The sequence below is a fragment of the Pezoporus wallicus genome, unplaced genomic scaffold (genome assembly GCF_028554395.1).
Source record: "Pezoporus wallicus isolate ANWC-B61680 ecotype Strahan unplaced genomic scaffold, APGP_CSIRO_Pwel_v1 contig_5935, whole genome shotgun sequence".
In the NCBI taxonomy this organism is placed as follows: Eukaryota; Metazoa; Chordata; class Aves; order Psittaciformes; family Psittacidae; genus Pezoporus; species Pezoporus wallicus.
The window spans coordinates 1995823-2018181 of NW_026637215.1; the positions used below are offsets into that span (position 1 = coordinate 1995823).

At 43.8% G+C, this 22359-nt stretch overlaps 1 protein-coding gene across 1 annotated transcript in view; it reads right to left on the minus strand.

The window, feature by feature from the left end:
- SLC6A1 (solute carrier family 6 member 1) overlaps nt 1–22359 on the minus strand; it is a 60568-nt gene that overhangs the window by 13212 nt on the left and 24997 nt on the right. The window contains exons 2-9 of the mRNA XM_057404243.1: nt 6246–6670; nt 5405–5536; nt 3918–4018; nt 2188–2297; nt 1946–2078; nt 677–811; nt 456–559; nt 40–164 (exon numbers count right to left, since the gene is read on the minus strand). Coding sequence (XP_057260226.1) covers nt 40–164; nt 456–559; nt 677–811; nt 1946–2078; nt 2188–2297; nt 3918–4018; nt 5405–5536; nt 6246–6480 — 1075 coding nt within the window. The 5' untranslated portion in view covers nt 6481–6670. The remainder of the gene's footprint in view (nt 1–39; nt 165–455; nt 560–676; nt 812–1945; nt 2079–2187; nt 2298–3917; nt 4019–5404; nt 5537–6245; nt 6671–22359) is intronic.

Sequence of the window (22359 nt, forward strand, 5' to 3'; positions counted from 1 at the left end):
GATGCCACCAAACAACTTGTAGAAGAATACATTGGATACCTGATGCTGCAACATCTGCAATAGGCCTCTTTGTGACATTAGCCATGAATCCAACAATGGAGAAGATGACAAAGCCAGCAAACATGCTTGTGCATGAGTTTATGCAGCACACTATGATGGAGTCCCTGCAACAAAGGTAAGGTGCTTTAAGCAGCAGGTAAAGCAGTGCTACCATTCATCAGTATATTCCTGTGAAAAGATTTCATGCTTTTAGGATTTCTGTTTGGGTTCCATTTCATACTGTCTCTCCCTTTAGTGCAACAGTGGTTATACATCCCATTCCTAGTTAGAGGTAACATTTAATATTCAGATCTGAGCCTACACTTTATTTCAATGATACAGGTCACAGAAAGACAGGATCCAGCTCCAGCTGACACAGGAAGGTGCCATGGTAATAAGTGCAGTCATCTGCTTACCTGTAAACGTTGTTGTGGAAAGGGTTGTAGCTTCCAAGGGCAATCAGTGAGCCAAGACCCAAACCGTAGGAGAAGAAAATCTGTGTGGCAGCATCCAGCCAAACCTGATTGCAGGAAACAGTGGTGTTAAAAGTCTGTGCCTGCACCTGAGGAGCAGGTCAGATGTCTGCAAGGGGGACAGGGAGCAGTGAAACTTCTGTAACCACAGGTGCAATATTTACCTCAGAGTCTGAAAGCTTACTGAAGTTAGGAGTTATGTAGAATAAAATGCCTTCCTTTGCTCCAGGCAGTGTTACACCACGGAAGAACAAGATAAGCAGCATAACATAGGGATAAGTAGCAGAGAAATATACCACCTGATGGGAAGAAACAAAGGCATTGTAAGTGTGGAAGGAAGAATGATCTGTGCTCGTCCACACTTCAGGAAATATTTGCTCCCTAAAAGTATCATAGCAGCAACTGAGGCTGACTTCTCAAATGGAAGCATTTCTCAGTGGGAAGGCTTGGTGTGGAAAGGGGAGTGCCTACTGCAGCGTTCCCTAACACCATGGCTATAAAGCAGGTGGCTGTTGCTGACTTCCCTGAAGGTGGAACAGAGGGGACAAAGGGATTTTTGCATAAGGGGCTCTTGCTTTTCATGCTTTGGAGTCAGCAAGGGGAGCTCCCAAAAGCCACCAGTACCCTGCTTGTAGAACAACGTCCGTTAATGTATTTCTCCACCTCTCAGGCAGCTGCTTTTGTGTTTTTCACATGCACTCCTCATCTGTGTTATGATAAATAGGGTCCTACTCTCTTCCCTTTTCCAAAGCCCTACAAAAAAGACACTCCGAGGTCAGACTCCACTGAAACATGGCTGCAGCTTGTCATTTCCTTGCCACTTTGGGGAGAGGGAAGAGCATGTGCCAACGGCAGATGTTGTTGCCCTTTCATTCCTAGGGAAGGATTTGTCAGCAACATAATTTCCTTTAATTCATTAGTAGAATCTATTTTGCACTCAGAAGCCAGCCAAACTCCAAGAAGCACAGCATGCAAGTACGCCTGTGGCAAGGACCATCTACAGCTCTCCATCAGCATAAGAAAAGGAAGGGAGTAGCTCTTATATGCAATGCAGCTTCAGCACTTATGTATCTGAGTCCAGCAAGAGCTGTGCAGTAAATGCATGCTTCTCACTAAAGCCAAAATACTCCACTGCTATCCAGACTAGCTGGAATATCCATCCCGGGAACAAGGAGGCATATGTTCAAGCAATTCTATACCTGGCACAGCCCGGCAGTCTGTAAGTGAGCAAGATCTAAGACTGTGGCCAGACCTAGCTACAGAGGAGCCAGCTTTCCAAAACCATGGTGCTGTATCAGTTCAAAACAGAAATTAAACACTTCAAAGTTGTTCCAGCAAAACTGTCCCAGTGCCTCTTACCTCAAGAATTTTCAGACTATGAGTAAAATGGGCATTCTTAATTGAAAGGCATTTACAGTAGTTCTTAAGCTTACCTTTCCAGTCCAGCCTACCCCCTTCCAGATACAAAAATACACTAGAATCCAGGCAATTGCTAGAGTAATTGCTAGTGGCCATCGGATTTGTCCTGGCTTTTCCAATCCATCCGTCATTTGGTGCATGTTGCGTCTAGAACAAGCCAACAGAATGGTGTATTTGACAACTAATTCAAAAGATAGACAGCACGCTCGTCCTCACATGTGTGCGGGAATGATAGAGGGAAAAACTGTCAGCTTACTCCCAGAACTCCACCACGGCACTTGTCATATTGGTGGTATTTGCTAAGGTGTAGTTGGAGAAGCAGCGGTCAGTGTTCCAGGGGTTCTCACAGTGTTTCCAAGGAAGAGTCTGTTCAAGAAAGGGAGAGAGAAAAGCCTGAAGATTCAAACACTTCTTAAGTAAGCATTACCTCGGGTTTCTCTTTCCTAGAAATGAGAGTTTGAGTGGGGAGCTACCACACTTTGAGGTCTGCAGTGCACTGATCTCCCTGGGGGGCATGTCTGTCACTGAAGTTACTGAACATGGTATCAGCTGGGTGAATCAGATGTGGAAATTTCTCTTCCTCTCTTTAATATATCAGCCCACATGTTTGATACACCTCTGAGCACATGGGAGTACATTGAGTGCATGGCAAGAAACAAGGGCAACAGAAAGGACCTCCTGGAGGTCCTGTTACCTCTTCTTGCACTAGAAGTGATAAAGGGTGATAGCTCTTGATCAGAGATTTCCATTTCCCTGCTAGGCTAGGTGACAATCAGAAAAATGTAAGCTTATTTTCTACATGTGTCCATTACAATATCTTTCAGCAGCTCTGAGAAGTAGAACCGGCTTCCACATGATAGCCATTAGAATGAATCTCATTTCATTTAGATACAACATAGGTATTCTTCTGATGGCTAATCTTGGAAACTCCTCTCACAGAAGATGTTGTATCAGGGTACTGCATGTTTTAAATACAAGGATAAGAGGCTTTAAGGGAATTAGAAGTCCATATTCATCTGACATGAGCCAGCACACCCCTGCCAGACTAGGCCTGACCTTTCATATGGATAACAAATCTGATGCTGAACAAAAAAGAAATGGCTGTGTCACTCCCAGGCAGTAATTAATGCAAATCTGGTCAAGAGACAATTCTTTAAAGCCAGGAGCACGCAAGCATGCACAAAACTGGTAGAAAAGACAACAATTGAACAATAATACATTAATTATTGAGGTTTAACCAAGAATGCTTCCTCAGATGGCCAAACCCCCAAATCATATGAGTCCAACTCAGCTGATGAATCATCCTTGAAGGGAAAAGAAAAGGCAGCTAAAAATAAGGTTAAAAAAAAGGCAAAAATAACAGCAATGAATGGAAGTTCAGAGCTAATGAAATTAGCTCTTCCACGTGGCTTTTTAAATAAAGCCCTCCACTATTAACACAGATCACAGTGATACTAATTCCTAAAGAGCTGACATTTGTATGGCTGCTATTGAAGACAAAACTAAACCAGTTATGCACTAGAATATCTCTCAGGGGAATGACTGGCCTGTAGCCTCAAAGGCAAAGGGGTACTAGCACCATTGTCAGTGCTGCCAGCACAGGGAGTTGCAGCCTGGCAGGAAAGCAGAGAAGCAAGCAGGCCTGCTTGTCATTGCAGGGCAGAAATGAAACTAAAAGGGAAACTAAAAGAAAGATCTGTGGCTCTGAAGACCAAGACGAGAAATTTCAAATAAATGGGTAAGAAAGAGAAGCCTGTGGCTCCAAAACAACCTTTTATTACATTTCTCCACTGACCTTCTTGGAAAATAATGTTTTTCTCATAATTTTCTATTTATTTTAGCAAAAAAATGCCTTATCCTACTGGTTTCTATGGGTGCTGTATTAATGTCACACCTTCACAGTGAGACAGACTGATCAGCTATCTATACATGACCTTGCTTTACATTCAACAAGCAATTCCAACCCCGTCCACCACACACACTTACAGTGGTGAAGGAATTATACAGGTAGTATATGGCCCACGAAATAATCACAATGTAGTAAATATTTAGCCAAAAGGAAAGGACTGCAGCAGCTAGTCCCACACCTGTAAAGAAAACAAAAAGGAACAAGAAAAGGCAGCTTTTAGTAATGTCTGTCCAAGGGTCAACCGAAGAGCTGCAGTTCAGAAGGACAAATACAACACATGGGGCAGATACTATTTATCACATTCTGTAGAGGCTGAGTTAAAACTGTGGAAGTAAAAAGTGCCTGTAAAACCTCAGCAACAGCAGCAGCTGTGACTGTTCACTGCAACACACTGGACACTAAGATTAAACTTATGGATGACTGAACCACCACCCAAGTTAACAACCTTATCCCCTCAAAGAGCAGTGCCCAGAAACTTCTGGCAGATGCAGGCAAACTGAGTGTGTGTGATAAGACCAGCAGCCATTTACTACACTGATCAAGGGGCTTGATGCTTACTCTAATGCTATTATGCCATCTCAGACTAAAGAAACATCAGGGTTCCACAATGAGAATGCCTGGTCTTCTACTCCATGTGGAGACTTCAGGGGCATTGTAAATATTCAAGCTGGTGACAGGTGCCACATGACACTTTGCAGGAGGAAGTGCTCAAATCAATCATCATAATGCAAAGCAAAGGCTATACTTTGCATTGTGCCACCTGCCAACAGCAGTCACTCGAGCAGTTATCTACAGAAACCCTTTTATTTCTCTGGGTTTTCCCAATAATAAGTTTTCTAGAACAAAATCCACCCTAAACAGACTTAGCTCATGCTATGCTAACTACCAGTCACAGAATGTGGAGTCATTTGTAACTCAGTGTGTAACTTGCTCCTCCACTGGTCCAGGAGTCAGCTCAGGAACTCTTTGGTGTCAAAGGATTTGGGATTAGAGGGTGAAAAGCAGAGTCTGGGAGGTTTGCAAGACTGTGCAGAACCTAGATTAAAACCTTGAAGTTCCAGCAATGAGAAACCTCAGTCTAGCTAAAATTCTAAGTATAAAGTCTTAAGCAATTCAGCATGAAATTGCCATCTTTGAAGTGTCTGCCTTTTGAATTTCAATAAAGAATAGGAGATACAAACCTTGGTGACCTCAAACAAAGCCAGTGTTTACCCAATTGCTGTGAACAGAGTTCTCTACCTGCTCAGACAATGATTACTAGATTTAAATGCTACTTTGAACAGTCTTTATATGCTTCTAACAAAAAAATACAGGAATACAAGTTTTTGAAGGTCAAAAATAAGTTTGTTGAGTTTCTAGCACCTAATTTTTGCTATTTGTAATGGGGAATGAACAATACCCTAACACGGTTCCAAACTGTCAGTTACACCTCAGAAAATTAGGGTTTTCTGTAGGAAATTATGGTGTAAGTAGAGCTGCGACAGGCTAAAGTAACATCCTTGCCCTGTCGCTTTGTGCAACTTCTGCAACTTGAAAACAGGAAGTTACCCAGATCCCACTGTACCTTTGAACATGGGAGCAAGCTTCCACACTCCAAGGCCTCCTATGGATGTATACTGACCAAGGGAACACTCCAAAAGAAACAGTGGCACTCCAGCAAAAATTAAAGTAAGGAAATAGGGAATCAGGAATGCACCTAAAAAGAAACAAAGAAAAGGTCTGTTCCAGTGGAGAAAAACACAACTGTTTCCACTGTTTCTATCCCTATCATATGTGAAAAGAAACCCACTTTTTCTTTACTCTTAAGTGTAACTTTCCAAGAGTTAGTGGAAAGCATGTGTACATTTCTGAACCAGTATCCCAAAAGGTGAAAATAAGGGGAAAAATGCATCTCCTATCATGTAAATATTTTCTGTTTAAGTAAGAAGTTAAAATCCCAAAGGCTGAGTATTTTGTTGCCTTCATCTATCTCAGGAGCATGCAGATAGCATAAAGGCTTTAAGAAGAACTGGCTGCTTTCCAGCTGGAGTTAGCTTTTCATAGTGAGCTCAGAGTCAGTATGACAAGCCGTATGCAATCCTCTCAAGAACTTAATCCAAAAGAGAGGGCTCTGAAGGGTTAGAGGGCAATGTGCTTTAGTTCTGCTTTAATCCTTTATGGTCTTTGAAGAGCACCTGCCAACTACAATTTAGAGTACACTCTAGAGCAGACCTCAAAGCAGAGCATCACACTCCAAAATGGCTCCAACCTTCCCGGGCAAGTGTAAAACAAAGAAACCCAACCCAAACCCCACCTATAGAGCTGAAAAAGCTATTAAACCCAAATTCTGTTTTGCTGGTAAATCTTACGGTGAATTCTAATGCACAAATATATCAGAGGTTGTAAGAACAAATCAGCAAACATACCTCCACCATTCTTGCCACAAAGGTATGGAAACCGCCACACGTTCCCTAAGCCAATGGCATAACCTACACAGGACATAAGAAAGTCAAATTTTCCTTTCCAAGTGTCTCGGTCTGGAAGATCCGTCTTCTTCTTCTGCACTTTTACTACCAAGGTTTTAGGCTTGTCATTGGTGATGGAAGCATCGACTTCCGTGGAGATCTGTCCATCTGCCACTTTGGTCCCGTTTGTCGCCATGTCTCTGGGTTTGGCTGGCGAGGCTCTGGCAGCAGCCGGGCGAGAGACTTCGGCCCCAGTCCACGTGGACAGCAGCTTTGCGGCTGGCAGTCACCCCAGAGGGCAGGGACAGCACGGTGCCCTCGAGCCCCACAGCGGTCTGGATGGCTTGAGAGCTACTCTGCAGTCCTGCACCCGCTGCCGGCCCCACCTGGAAAACACAAGCCACAGAATTCAGAACCCTTCAGCAGGACCTGAGCCAATTTAAAAACTGACAGTGACCGGGGACCTCGCTGCCCACAGAGCTCTGCATTGCTGGGGCATCATCAAAGAGCTTGGCTCTGCCCTTTGAATTTTTCTTACTGGTTCCATAGGAAAGCAGAGTAGAACTAACACAGCCGCCCAAAACAATCTCCAACCCACAGTTATTCACTGGTGCCCAGGGAAGCTGTGGCTGCCCCATCCCTGGCAGTGTTCAAGGCCAGGTTGAATGGGGCTTGGAGCAAGCTGCTCTAGTGGAAGGTGGCCCTGCCTATGGCAGGGGGTTGGAACTGAATGAACTTTAAGCTCCCTACTAACCCAAACCATTCTGGGAAGCTGTGTCTTTTCCCTGACAGATCTCTTATGTGTCTACAGAAAAAAAATAATTCTAAAATGCATCTCTCTACATAGAGCCCAGATTTTTTATATATATAAATATATGTGTGAGATAAGTCAGTATAGAGGTTTCTATCTAATAGCCCAGTATACAGTTTAAATATAACAGCCCAGAACTTGGGCAATGTAACTATTCCATTTAATCATTCTGCATTTAGAAACATAAAAGTGAATTCCCGTGATTGTAAAGTTCCTTTATTGACAAGAAGTTGTGGCTACCAAGAAATAGCACTTGCTACCTCTTACAGTGAATTTAAAATGTTACAAACAGCATGCATTTATCTAAAACACCTCACTCTAGAGACTTCTAAAGGAATTAATAAAGCAGATCAAGCAACAGGATTTAATCCTGGGTGATGATGTTAAGTTTTACGAGGTTATAATTATATATTAAATATAAGACAAATATTTCATTAAGCTTATATTATAACACTGTAAGATGACAGGCTGCAAAGTTCCCTCCTCATTTCTGTATCCTACTGTGGGTTGCATTCTTGCACCTTTTAAAAACCATTGTTGGTACTATATAAATATTCAAAATCTAAAGAAAGCAAGGAAAATTCCAGGAAGCAAATATGCATTATGAAAAATAACCTGGGATAGACCTCATAGCTGCCTTCCAGTATCTGAAGGGGACCTATAGGGATGCTGGGGAGGGACTCTTCATTAGGGACTGTAGTGACAGGACAAGGGGTAACGGGTTAAAACTTAAACAGGGGAAGTTTAGATTGGATATAAGGAGGAAGTTCTTTACTGTAAGGGTGGTGAGGCACTGGAATGTGTTGCCCAGGGAGGTTGTGAATGCTCCATCCCTGGCAGTGTTCAAGGGTTGGGCAGAGCCTTGGGTGCCATGGTTTAGTGTGAGGTGTCCCTGCCCATGGCAGGGGTTTGGAACTGGATGATCTTAAGGTCCTTTCCAACCCAAACTGTTCTATGATTCTATGGTTCTATGTTTCAGTCAACTCTGAAGTGCATGTGACTCCTGCAAACTCCCACAGCTCTGCTTCAGCTGGAGCCCCACAACGAGCTGGTGTCTATTGCATGTCTACTGTACGCCCATTCATGATCCATTTATTGTCTAGTTCCACTTCATAACTCCTTTTACCACAAGCCAGTCGCCAGAGACTACAACAAATGAAGTGCCTGCCACCTTACAGCAACGGGGCAACGCTGGCCATGAGGTTATGTAAAGGACAATTTCAGTTACAGATTTGTGTAAAGGGACATTGAGGTTATAAACCAGTCCCTTCTAGTTGTAAATTATGATAAAAGAAACAAAAAGCCGGCACCCATAACCACGTAAAGACTCCGTTATAAACAGTGCTTTTCTTTAACTTCTCATTTCAGATCGCTTCATGACTAGAATGCTCATTATAAGGCCACATCCAGCATGAAAAGTTTTCAGTTGGAAGCTGAAGAAGAGATAGCAGTAGGTATGCTGGGGTGAGGAGAGGAACAAGGATCATGCCTGTAACCTTCCTCTCTGTTCCACTTCCAGGACTCAGAGAAGGGAGCTCCCTCTATGTACTTTCACATCCTCACAAGTCCTTCTGTTCCAGGTACCTCCCCTTTTAAAGCCGTGCACTGAGTTTTCCATATTTCGATGCAAACCTGTCCAATTTGTTTTTGCCCATAAACCTCATTTCTGTCTGTAATCAGAAGCTGGAGCAGCTCGGGTAAGGCATTTCCCTATGGCTGAGGAGGTACTGGTCACCGTGCTAGCAAAACAGGGCTCCTGTTTGAGGCTGGGCTGAGACCCCGTGGAAACGCTGCCCTCCCATGGAGACGTTTGAGAGCGGCTGGTGCAGAGCTGGCAGGGAGCGCTGAGGGATGTGCAGCTGGCCAGCACCACCTCCTGATGAAGAGACAGAACTGAAATGGCTCCTTTGGCCAACACCGGTTTTGTGTGTCGGAAAGAATCATCCCTGTTCTAGGACTTTTACAAACAGGTCCTGTACTAGGTTAGTTTGTTGTTGTTGCAGTTTACATTTGGGCTGTGCTTTAGCATCAGCAGGAGCTTCCAAGTACTGGAAGAGGCTGTGATGAGGATGAGCGGAAAAAGAAACTCAAAAACAACATTAAAAACCCCCAAATAAACTAAAACTACATAGAGATGTATATATGTATGTCTATGTCTTGTCTGGGTCATAATGAGGGAGAAATGCATCCTCTCCGCTCCAGAAGACGGTCTATGCTGAATCTCAGAATGGAACAACCAAGCCAATGGGCACATGGATTCACCCCCTCCCACCTCCACACAGGCTCTGGGCATGAAGCCTGCCCTCTTTGTTCCAGCCCTGCGGGCTCAGGGAGCTTCCAGTGAGCGCTAAAGCCTCTATGGAACAAAGCGGGTCTTTTAGAGCAGTGTTAAGAGTCCACAACAAAGACAAACCAGAGGAAGTTAGGAAACCTTCATGAATAAAGCAAAGAACCTGGGATTTTGTGAGTCCTCCTGGGAAAAGACTCCCAGACCTGTTTAAAGGCTATTGCAAAGCCAAATGTAAGGCTGATGCTTCACCAGACACCCCAGCAAGTGCACACATGGCTATGTCTGGGGGCTGGCAGGCAGTCTGGTGCTTTTAATGTTAAAAAGAGATTGAATACAGTAGTTTAAACAATCCCATGTGGAGACGTGCTTAACTGTCGTCCAGCACAGCCCTTGGCAAACACCCCCCTGCACACACTCTGCTCTGAACAACCTCGGGCTGTAGCAAGCCCAAAGGCTGGTTTTGAGTGGATGGAGGAGGGGACTGGCTTTGCCCTACCACAGCTGATGCCATTATTCCATTTGGAGACCACGCTGGAGATTTTACTGGCAGTGATGTCAATGCATGGACATTTGTGCATATATGGTGATACAGCAAATCAACGTTGCAAAATGAAAACATGCTTTCCTTCCATAGGCTTGAAAGTCAGGTTTTTTCCATGCTATGAAACAGCGTTTTCCCCAAACCTAGTAACTAATAATAATACAAAATTACAGCAATAAATATAGCCTCTAACCTCATATCCATACCCTTCACACACAATAATATGTCAGAAACTATGACTTAGGTACAACAGTCTAGAAGCACTGGTGCTACAGCAGTAACGATACTTGCCTCTCTAATCGGATCAGGCAATATCCCACAGCACTGGGATTTCAATTTGAAATTCCTCTGACATGGAATAGGACAGAAAGACACTTATGTAAGCTCTGTGGATTGGTTTGGGCACAATGAAATACCCATAGGAGCTGTCGGCCGGCAGAGCAGGTATGACACTCGCTATGCAATGTTATTGCTTTGTGGGAGGAAGATGGAGAGATCTTTTAAATAAGTCGGTCTTTGCTCCCTCGGTTCCCTCATGCCAACACAGAGTGTGCTAGGAAGGGCACAGCAGCTTCCCACCACATTCCTCAGTGCACAATAGAGCTTCCTTGACTTCAGTTACTAGGGTTGCTCAACCAAGAGGAGAAAGCCCTCTAAAACAGGGGTTTGGATACCATCTGGTTGTCCCGCATCACCACCACATTAGAGAAGAATGGCAACAGAGAGCCAAGCACACATAGCAGCCAAGGTAATACGCACAACCAGGGAAACTGGAACAAAGAGAGTGCCACTTCATTAATAAAAGCAGTTTTCTCTCTCCTGGTCTGCATAAAAGTGGATTTGAAGAGTTTAGAAAGGGCTGCATAAAATGAAAGTGAACAGCAATATTACTATCATCTTTCACAAGTGCTCTTGCTTGTGGCAGGACACAGCAGGTAAATCTGTCAATGTACTATAGCTTTAGAAACATCTCTGTTCATGATCACCTAAGTAACAGGCAGCAGAAGGAAAAGCAGCAGCTGAAGTCTCCAGCCTGGGGTGCCTGCAGCGGGCTGTGTAAATGGATTTCTAACAGGTCTGCATAAGTGACCTGCTGGTATTGAGAAAAGCAGAACACTCCCCTTGGTTATGGAATTTGTGGATGCCTGAAACGTCTGCATCTGGTTCCCACCTCTGAGAATCCCAGTGGCTGGGTTCAAAGGCCCCTTTAAGACAGTATCCCACAAAGTTCCCAGCTGTCAGCATGTATGAAACGAGTCCTGGGAACTGCAGAATTAACACCTGAGAAAACATTGTCTCTTCTGGCACAGCTCTTTTAATCCAGCTGCTCTGACATAAAAGACATCAGAACCTCAAAGGAAGATCCCTGGACACAGCTTTTCCCCAAGTCCTGCCCAAAGGGACCCAACAGGGAAGTCAAGGGTAGACTTGAAGGATGGTTCCATGCTGCAGGAAAAACTGCCAATAACAATATTGGCCAAGCCAATATTTATCAGGGGAAAGCAGTCATCATGTTTTGAGTAGTAGAGGAAGCCCACCTGAATTAACTCTTTACAGGTCAGAAACCCAACAAGGACACACAAAACCAGTTCTAAGTCATCTTTGCCTCTCTCCACACAGGGCACACTATAAATATGAAGAGCTCAAATCCGTGATAGAAGGCACATACCAGACAGGAGGCATCAGACCACCTTGGACATGTTTGCCCAAAATGTGGTAAATGCTCCATCCCTGGCAGTGTTCAGGTTGGACAGAGCATTGGGTGACATGGTCTAGTGTGAGGTACCTCTGTCCATGTCAGGAGCTTGGAACTGGATGATCTTAAGGTCTTTTCCAACCCAAACCATTACATGATTCTATGATTCTATGTTTTGCCAGTCCAATAAGAATTATAGCCTGTACCTCTGCCCACTTCTTCTGCATGCTCATGTTTAAGACATTCATTGCTTTATTTAGCATATCTGAACAGACATGCCCCATCTCTCTGCCAGTTTCACACCTGATCATGTTTAAACATCCTCTGCACAGCAGGGTGGCAGAACCATGCTCTGTCCAGCAAATATTCCATATTTGAAACACACGCTGCATTGGTATGGAGAACATACTCCCACCCAAGCCCAGACCCCTGGTGTAAACTGGTGGCCCAAAGAACAACAGAATTAGGACACAAAGGAGTATCTGGCTCAGTATGCGAGACTGGCAGAGGTGATCTCCCTCATGTTCATCTATTGCCAGCTCTTCTGACCTTGGTAACTAACTTCTCCCATTGAGAAGGTCTCAAACCACAGAGGAAACCACATCCTTCCTGGGCTCAGGGGGACATTTTCCTCCTAGCTTGGTCTCCAAACACTCTGAAAGCATTTTTGCCAGGCAGCTGGAGAAACCAAGACGATTCCTGGGCCTCAGGGGCCAGGGCCAAGGGCATGCTAGAAAATGAGATGAAACAAATCCAATTGCACCTTGGCAGCAGCTGGAGACTCAGCCTACCATAGCAGAGGGCTGATACATGGCTGAACTGTGTGGTGCTACTGAGGAGCTGAGTCCTGATGCAATTAATTCTGTGGGGAGGAGAGGACAAGTGTGCACGAGGTGAGCCCTGAGTGTGTGTCAGGCAGGAGGGAACTGGTGCATTTTGAGCATCAGCTTCTCCAAGAAAGAAGCCACTGAGCCCCCATTTCTCTGGACTAACCCCCCCCCAGGTCCCTCAGCCGTTCCCCATCACACTTGTGCTCCAGGCCCTGCACCAGCTCCATTGCTCTTTTCTGGCCCTTCTCCAGCACCTCAATGTCTCTTTTGCATTGAGGGGCCCAGAACTGAACATAGGATTCAAGGTGCAGCCTCACCAGTGCCCGGTGCAGGAGGACAGTCACTGCCCTGGCCCTGCTGCCACACTGGTGCTGACACAGGCTAGGATGCTGTTGGCCACCCGGGCACACTGGTGGCTTATATTGAGCTGGCTGTTTACTAACACCCCCAGGCCCCTTTCAATCCAACAGCTTTCCTTCAGGCTCTAAGACATGACATGAGAACTCATCTGCTCGCTCCCAGTTCTAGCTTCCCTAAAGGAGCAGATTCTCTCCCTAGCTGTGCAGTAGAGCCTGCATATGAAGGAAAGAAATAGTTTCCTAAATAATGTTTGCTCTGTATGCTTCTGGCATTTCTACAGCACTCACCTGTCTCTCATGGGATGCAGAAATGTAGCAAGAATCCAAAGCAGTGCTAAGGATGGTGTGTATAACTGTGGTCATGTTCAGACCACCACCAATAAAGCAAACTAGCAACTTTTCCATTTTCCAGTTGCCATTTGCAAGAATAATTCAGCACATCAGAAACAAAGATGAAAACCAAAAGCCAAAACCGCCACCAGGACTGCTCAGGTCTCTGTGGTGTACCAAGATCCCTGCTGAAATACATGCATCATTTTGAGCCCAAACCACAAGTGTTTACTCCCTAAGTCCATCAATGAGACTCACATTCATCTTCTGTAGTGCGCAGAGCTCTCCTGCTGTGAAATTCACTCTTCATGTAAAAGACACAAAGGTCTAACCTACAGAAAGAGCTTTTCTCTTAGTGTTACTATCAGGACGTTATAGTCAGATCCTAAAAGAAATATTTAGCACTTAACGTTCCACAGATGTTTCATATTTCTTTTTCAAGAACTTACTAGCAAAGGTTTTTACTTTGCATTTATAATGCTTTGCAATTACAGGAGATCCTGTAGTTCCCCAGAAAAAATACAGCCTACAATATAAAAAAGAGAAACAAACAAGAGACAGGAGTCGCAAAAGCATGGAAGTGCTGGCCATATAGCCTGTAGCAAGGTTACTTTGAAAGACACTGAATTCTGTTCTCCTTGTCAACATCAGGGTGAAGATACAGCAAAACACGCTTGCATCACAAGTGCAAAATTATCCTGACAGTCCTGGGAGTCTGCTGAAGCCTCTTTCAAATATTGCAACGTTTTCTTATAGGTCTGTAATGATTTCTCCCATCTGGAGCCTGTAGCATTTTGATTTAAAAGAGACAATTGAGCATGGAGATCAAGGAGAAGGAAGCTTTTTCCACTCATCATGGTATTACATCAAGCCTGAACAACTGTCTCTTACAAGGCTTTTATAGTGATTAACATCATTACTTCCCTATCAACCCCTTTAACAAGGGTGTGGGTAGTTATCCACTGAGTATGCTATTGCTCAGCACGACCTTCCCCTACTACTCCATATTTACACATCAAGATAAATCTGGACCAATCTTCGAATGGATTTCTAGCAATTTACAACAGAACCAAGTAGCTCTTACAGTGTGGGGTACCTGTTTGCTTAGATGCTTTGATTATTCCTACCTTACTGAGTGGGGTTTTCTTTGTTGTTTCCATAGTTGTTCTTTGCAATAAGGTCTTTGTCACAGTTTCTGATATTAGATTCTACACCGGCTACCGCAAGATACAATAATTACTAACTACTGCAACCACACAGTTGCTTCTAGCTTCACCACCCTTAGATATTCAGAAGGACTTGCTCTAGAGAAGCTGTCTAACTAAGGACAGCATTCTCATACCTGTTTGGACTCTTGTCTACTGGTTGTATTGCCATCCATCTGGAGTTTTATAGAGCAGGGTAATAATCTAAAAGTTACTGCTGTATAAAATGGGTTTGCCCATTGTTCTTCACATTAGTTGGTATCATTCTTTAGCCTGAATTGATATTAATAAGTATCTGAGTTGTGCAAACCCAAAGGCCTTCCCTCAGTGCCCACACTGGTTTTCAATGTGGAAAATGTCACTGCTAGGGAATACGGAGAGGTTCAAAAAAGGTCAAGACTGGTGACAATCAGCATCCTGGCTGATGCTCAGGCAGGTTCCAGTATCCCCTTGCTAACACCCAGGAAATAGCCCAACATACCAGCTCCCTCTTGGCCACAGAAACAAGCCAAATACAAGTTTAGTGGAGCACGGATTTACTGCCCTGTTCTGAACTGCAAAAGTCAGTCATGGTTCTGACTTACAGGTACTCCCAATCGCATGATTTGCTTGCCTTACATGTCCCTTTCCCCCAGCCATTCCTCTCTCCTTTCCCTGGGAGCAGATTAGCACAGTAAGCAGCCTGCTCATCCATTGCTTCCCCACTGGCCCCCATTTTGCTCCCTTATTCAGTCTTTGTGATACAGCTGCCCCAATAGTTTCTGCCTTGGCCAGAGCAGTTCCGCTGAGCTGATGTGGGCAGGAGTTGGGCAGTTCTGACTTCCTGCCCTAGAGGCATTGAGCTTCTGCTGGCTCAGGGAGTCGCACAAAGAGGAGAGCTTGGAGACACACCAACGCAGGAAGCCAGCACAGAAAAAAAGGGAGCAGCAAGTACAACAGAAAGGCAAAGCAATTTGCCCAAACAGTAGGCTGGCACAGAACTCAGAGCAGAGTTTCTGAGTGCCAGTGACATCCCCTAACCTTCAACAATAATACTGTTACACTGATCTAATATTTTTATTTCCAGGATGTACAAACGATTAGGTATGAAAGACTGTTTGCCTGGTAAAGGCAAATAAAGGCACATTAAAGCACCAGCAAAGATCAGTCTCCCTCTATGCAAGAAAAATGGCAAGAAAATCTCAGTGTAAGTAACTGGAAGTAGTGTTTGTTATTTAATTTTCACCAATCTGGCAAATTCCATGTTGGATCTCTTCTCAAAGAGGAGCATACCCTGACATGCTATAGCCACATTAGCTTGCAGGTAGCCTTCTACTAGGGAAAAGAGATGGAGGATGTGTTCCTGCAGTACTGCTGGGAGGGTGTCTCAGTGTGAACTGGACTAAAGCACAGCAGCACTCATCTCACTGAGACCTGGGGCAGGCATCACATTTGGGGTTACAAATGCTAATGCTGTCAGGAGCCCATGAAGACAGCCACACTGCCTAATTCAGTGTCCCTGAAGACCTACATAGTTCCTTTGGTGAAAACACGATGTGAAAACATGACAAAACACTTTGCCTTCCTTCTGCATGGGCTGATGGAGGCCCCTGGGAGTTTGTTTGGTTGAGATGTGCAAGCATCTCCCATCTGTCATTGTGTAATTTTATTTATTCTGTTGTTGGGTTAAGTGTTACCGTTTTGGGCAAGAGCAGCTAGAAACATGTTGCTCCACATGCCAGAACACATCAGAAAGATCATCATTCCAGCCTGAAGTTTCCTACAGTTAATGGAAGAACAGACTGTGGGTGACTCCTGGTGCACTGCAGCAAAGGAAGTGCTACGGTGGTGCAAGATGCGTGCCCCAACCAAGCTTTCAAAGCCAACATTTACAGCATCCAATCCAAACACGCAGAACATCACTAACTGAACAGTGTTTCTCAATCTATAGTTTCCCAAGTAATTCCCAGTATGCAATCCAGCCAAATTTAGATCAGATAACCTTCTTACAATGGATTTCTAATGTGAAAAGGCCATTGTTAACTCTCAGAGGTGGAAAAGGTGTATCTTCACCAGGCTGGGGGGAGGAAGGTGGAGAAATAAAACTCACACAGTGGTTACAGTTCTTTTTATTAGCCTTCAAAATAAGAAGGCTTCAATTTCATGCTTCATTATGAAGGCAAAAGGACTGGAAAAAGAACTGTTTCTGTGAAATGAAAATGAAGAAAACTTAAAAGACAAAGTTTCACAAGATGGGGCTTAAAAACATCAACAGTTTGGGCAACAAAAATACAGTATTTTTGTGCTGGATGTTTCCCTTAGTTTAATGTACTCCTTTTGTCATGTCCAGCTCCTAAACTTGGGGATATATGGATTCGTCTTAAATCTGAAAACACTGCCTAGAAGTGCCATGGCCAAGGCTTTACAGGATGCCATTTTAGCATACCTGAGATCAGATTTTCTCTGTTCCTAGGCAAGTCTCTTTTGATGACATCTAGAGTGAGACATTGCCTAAAGCTTAGAGAACCACCCATCAGAGAGTACCCACCAAAGCTCCATGCATCAGATTCACGGCTAGAAATACACGTGGACAAATGGAGAGCTGGTGGTCCCCATTCTTAGAAGCTGGGTATGCCGTCTTCATGCAAGTCAAGTTTCCTTCAGTTGTATCACTTCATGGCAGCTCATTCCTCACCCCAACTCCCACAAAGCCTCTTAACTGATTTTAGCCGCCGTACGTAAGACTGGCCTCAACTCTCGCAAGCCCAGCAGAGAGGGGGCAGCTATGGCAGATGCTCTCTTTCCTAGTTTACAAGCCTGTTGACTGACAATAGCAGCTTCCAACACTGCTAATTCCAAATGATCTGATTTGGGTGCTGCCTCTGCAGTTTAGATCATGGCTTAAATAGCCCTATTTTCTGAATAAGAAAAGACTTTACATTCGGGATTCTTACATGCAGTTATCATACTCTGCAAACCAAACCAAAGAAGAAAAGACTGCAGGCACATGCACATGTTAATGCAGTTAAGACTCCTGCAGGAGAAACTAGAAGAAACATACTCTTTTGGAAGAGGGTGCAGAAGGGAGAAAGAAAACCCTGAATCTAAGGTTACCCTTTTCAGATACAGCTCCAGGCTGAAGCCACGTTTTCTTTCTGTTCTATTTTCTTTGATCCTTAAACTTCAATCCAAACCTGTAAGTTTAAATGGGATTTAATTTTGAACTAAAAGCTGTTTAAATGGAAACGATCTCCCCCCCCTCCTGCCAAATCATGATTTTGAAGCTGCAATATTGAGGTGCCAAGCAAATCTGTAAAACTTTCTGGCTTGAAGTGATAAGGACAAATAGTCAGGAAACTCAGTCTGAAGGTAGGAGATAAATGGAACAATTTGCTTTCATTTCACTTAAAAAGGAAAAGGAGAAAAAAGCTTGTGATAAATGGGAGAATTTTGCAAGTGTACAATACATAAATCCAGTCTTTCTGGGTTTAACTGACAGCTCAACTGCATTACAATATCAATGCAGTGAGGTTTCACTCCTGTCCCAAATGATTTTAAGCCTCCATTGAAAGCCTGTCTCAAGACAAGCAGTGGGGTCAGATCCTGCTCTAAAACACTGGCATCACTCTGAATGCCACACAAACACATTTTGTGGATTTTGCAGCTATGGATCTAAGACATAGTTCTTTTCACAGCAAGTCAGCAGTGCCTGAGCCTCAACTTTCTATAACTAAATATCCTTTAGGAGATGCAAACCTTCTCTTATATTCTCCCTACACTCATGGTAGCAAGTCTACACATGACAATGAGGCTTGTATTTGGACATGCCAAGGTACCAAGCTTGAGGTCTGGATGCAGCTCCTATTCACATATGGCTCTGGAACATCTTGCTGGCACATCAGGCCGAGAGAACTTGGGATCACTTGCTTGAGTGAGCCCTCTGTCTAGGGCAGTCCCATCTGTATGGTGGGGCAGTTTATTTATAAGACTATAGGTTTTTTTACCTTCTAACTATAGTAATGATTCTAAACAGCTTTTAGCATAGGATTGGCAGTCCTGGAGTAAAGGTTGGATTTGCTGATCTTAAAGTTCTTTTCCAACTTAACTGATTCCATGATTCTATGATTATTCCAAATACATTGAAATGTAGTACAAAGGTTTCTGGTATGGCAGATGTGCATTGTAAAACAATCGCTATCATTTTCATTTTAATGGCTTTAGCTTTTGAGCTACTAAAACGCTTCAGAGCTCTGCTGCTTTGATTAAAAAAGACACAGATTGGACAATCTCCTTAGACATCCCCTGCACACCCACTAATAGCTCTTCTTGCTGTTAAGAATAGGTAGCTTTAAACTGAAAGAGGGCAGATTGAGATGAGCTCTTAGGCAGAAGCTCTTCCCTGTGAGGGTGCTGAGGCGCTGGCACAGGGTGCCCAGAGAAGCTGTGGCTGCCCCATCCCTGGCAGTGTTCAAGGCCAGGTTGGATGGAACTTGAAGCAAGCTGCTCTAGTGGAAGGTGTCCCTGCCCGTGGCAGGGGTTGGAACTGGATGAGCTTTAAGGTCCCTTCCAACCCAAACCATTCTATGGTTCTGTGATTTTAAATATAAGACAAAATATGCTCTTTACTTACTACATTATAAACACAGGCTAAGAGTTTTCTACCCCATGAAGGAATTGATTTGTGGTGTTTGGTTTGAGCTTGTTTTTTAAATATTATTTTATTTACAGTAAACTTACCAGCAGGTATCTATGTACCAACAGCAACATCACTCATCACTGAAAGCCAGCTGATAGGGTCATGAAGCCAGATAACACCAAATGTTGGCTTCTGTCATGAATCAAAGCCCACCACCGTTATTAAACGGTAGAATAAGACACTATCTGGTGAACATCAGTGCATTATGGAGAACACAAGACAGCCAAAGGCTAATACTGCAACCTGAAAACCACAGGATCTAGGACAATTTTCCCCACTTTACCTATGCCCCAGGACTAGTGCTTGCCAGTTCCAGAATACCTCTGCCAGTGATGCTGGTGCCACAGTGGCCCAGTACCAAACTGGGATAATTAAGCTGATCAGGAGTCCAGACAAGCAAGTAGAGAAACCTGCAACCCCAAATCAAATACACCACACGGGTAAGTGAAGTGCAGGTTTCATGTTCACAAGGGCCAGGCAAATGGGCTGTTCTGAGAGACAGCTCAAAGGTGCTTGTGAAACCTTGTTAGTAATTTGTGAGGCCTTGTCAAAAAGAAAGTGTTATACCTTCGCTTTGAACCCACCAACCATTAATGCTCTGAGAGGACAGCTGCTCGGTCACAGGCAGCAATTCAGTATCAGCCACTACAAAACACAATTTTCCCTGATCTCAAGAACATATTCTTCAGTGTAATGTCCAAGCGTAAGTCTCAGGAGGCAAGCACCTTTCTCAAGGAGGTGAAGGAGAGGGTTATCTCCACCCTCCCTCCATTTGTTTGAATAGTAAGCCACCTGAGTAAGGATATTCTACACAGGACATACGATTTTGCTGATTTCTCCCTGGAGAGGATTAGGTTAAGCTCGCTCTTTTCTAAAGATACACAGATCATCAGGAAGAAGTTAAAAAGGGAAAATGTGTTTCCATATCAGGTAGGAGTGCACACGTGGCTTGCTTTGCTCTCACAATGGATGAGCCTGCACTGTTCTGCAAGACTGACAGCTTCATTTTCATCTGCCTGACCTCAGCAATAGCACATCACAAAACAATTCTGCAGATCCACACTCAGGGCTTTGGACATCTGTACTGATACCACTTTAGTTCCATTGGACCATCTAGGAAAAAAAATCCAAAACATTATATTCATTTACTTAGGTCAGACAAAGCCTTATTTGCTGCAGCAAATAATTTGCTATGGTTTCCTCTCCCCTTTTTGGAAACTGCTTTTTTCCCCCCATCAGACTTTTACAGCCTTCCAATTGCAAGGTTTGTCGCACTTGCTAAGGGTGAAGGAATCTAATTTGCTAACTCAACCATCATTTGCAAAGTAATGACTGTCAGCATGTCTAAAACCAACATTAGAGTATCTGAAACACAAGCTATGTTGATTGATACATTCTCAGGGTAAATAAAAGCACCTTTCAACTGAAGCACTTAAAGCCTGCACATATTTCTGGTTCAAGAGTTGAGTCTCTTCCTGGACAATAGCTCTATTATTAATGAAATTAAACAGTAAGAAAAGGACAGCTCAAACCTCCTCCCATCACTGGACTGCTCCAAGACCTCCAGCTGGAGCCTAACTTTTGTTTTAAGGCAGCAGTCACTCAACCCCCCTTACTACAGGAAGAGTAACAGGGCTTCTACTTCTCCATCAGTTGAGTCTGCTTCAGATTCACTCAAGAAACCCCAGTTTTTAATGCTCTAAAATTACTCAAGCCCCCTGAGTTCTGCCAAAGATAAACACACATGTGGATGAGGTGTGTTTGTAAGGGCAACAAAGGAAAAAACCCATTGTGAACCGACAGCAACAGTTCTGCAGTATTCTATTCTGTATTTTAACATTGCTTTGGGTTGGATCTGTAATTGATATCAGCAAGAATTCCTTTTCAGATGTGATCCCAAAGCACATCTGGAAATCCTACACTTAACCACATGCAAAATATGTCTCTCCCCAAGCTCTGCTCCAAGCTGGCAGAGATGACCTTCACTGGGGAAATCCATACATATATACACTGCAGAGCACAGTTCTGGCATTCAAGTGTTTACAAATGACTGCTATTTTGTCCAAGTGAGATTATTGTGCTAGAACCTCTCAATTGGAGATGTGAGGAGACTGTCCTCAGGCGATCACAGATGCAAGAATACTCCCAACTTCTTTGAGAAAACAGCTTGAGAATTAGGACAGTTATATTTTCTTGCCAATCAAGAAAATCTGCATTCTCAGCTGCTTATGGATAATAGATTAGCAATGTTATTCATCAGCAGGTTTCCAGTCTCCCAATAGTATTGAGGCTGGATGAGCACCAATTCCTCCACTGCCACACCATAGTACACGTTCTGCTTCATGCTTTTCCCTTCAAAGGTTTCACTTAATCGTACTGCAGGGGCTCCTCAAGATAAATGCATTCTACTTCCATTAGGATCTTAGTGCTGCCCAGACAGCCCTTCAAAACAGGAGCAGACTTCCAGGTAAACATGTGGAACAGATCTTAGAAAGACATGTATTCACACTGGAACAAAGCAGGGAGATACTGGTCTTGCATGATGCCTCTGAGATCTCCCACCAGCAATAATTCCTTCCTGTGAGAAGGTTAAATTTATAGACTTTTAAACATTTAAAAAAAAAAATCAATATAGCATCATTTGTCTATTTTACAGTAGATACAAACTGAGACTCGGCAAGGTGAAGTGGTCACAACCATCTAACAACAACAGCTTAAGCTGCATTGGAACCCAGCCCTCTTCCTGAAGGCTGTGTCTCGCTCTATAGCACAGAAGATTTCACATCATTCAAAACCCAGGTTCTCAGGATCTAGAGGACCAGATGGTTGGGTGGCTGTAAACATTTCAAAGTGCAGCCTCTTCCCATACATGGATCAGAATGGCAGTCTGTGACAGACAATGTCCAAGTTTTCAAAGGTCACTAATTTTATTGACCATGAGCTAAAAAAGAATAGCTTACATAATGCTGTCCTTTTCCTCTCTCAAAATCAGAGTGCAATTTGCAGTATCCAAAGTATCCAAAAGATTTGTCTTGCCAATTCCCATATATTTGAATTAGCATTTTAGTAGCAATCGGGTATTCAGACTCTTGGGGAGCTTTTAGCATCTGCAGTCTGACTGCCTCTGCCATAAATGACTTCCCTCTGCTCCCATGGAGTTTAGCTGCAGGAAGGGTGGGATAGGAGCCAGCCAAGACTCAAACTGGGATGTAGTAAAAGCTTTGCATAGAAGAAAGCTGGAAGAATCCTGAAGGACAAAGTCAGCTAATCCCAGCTCCAGGTTTCAAATGCAAAGCAGAAAGAGCCTCCATTTCTTATCAACTCTTACAATCATAATT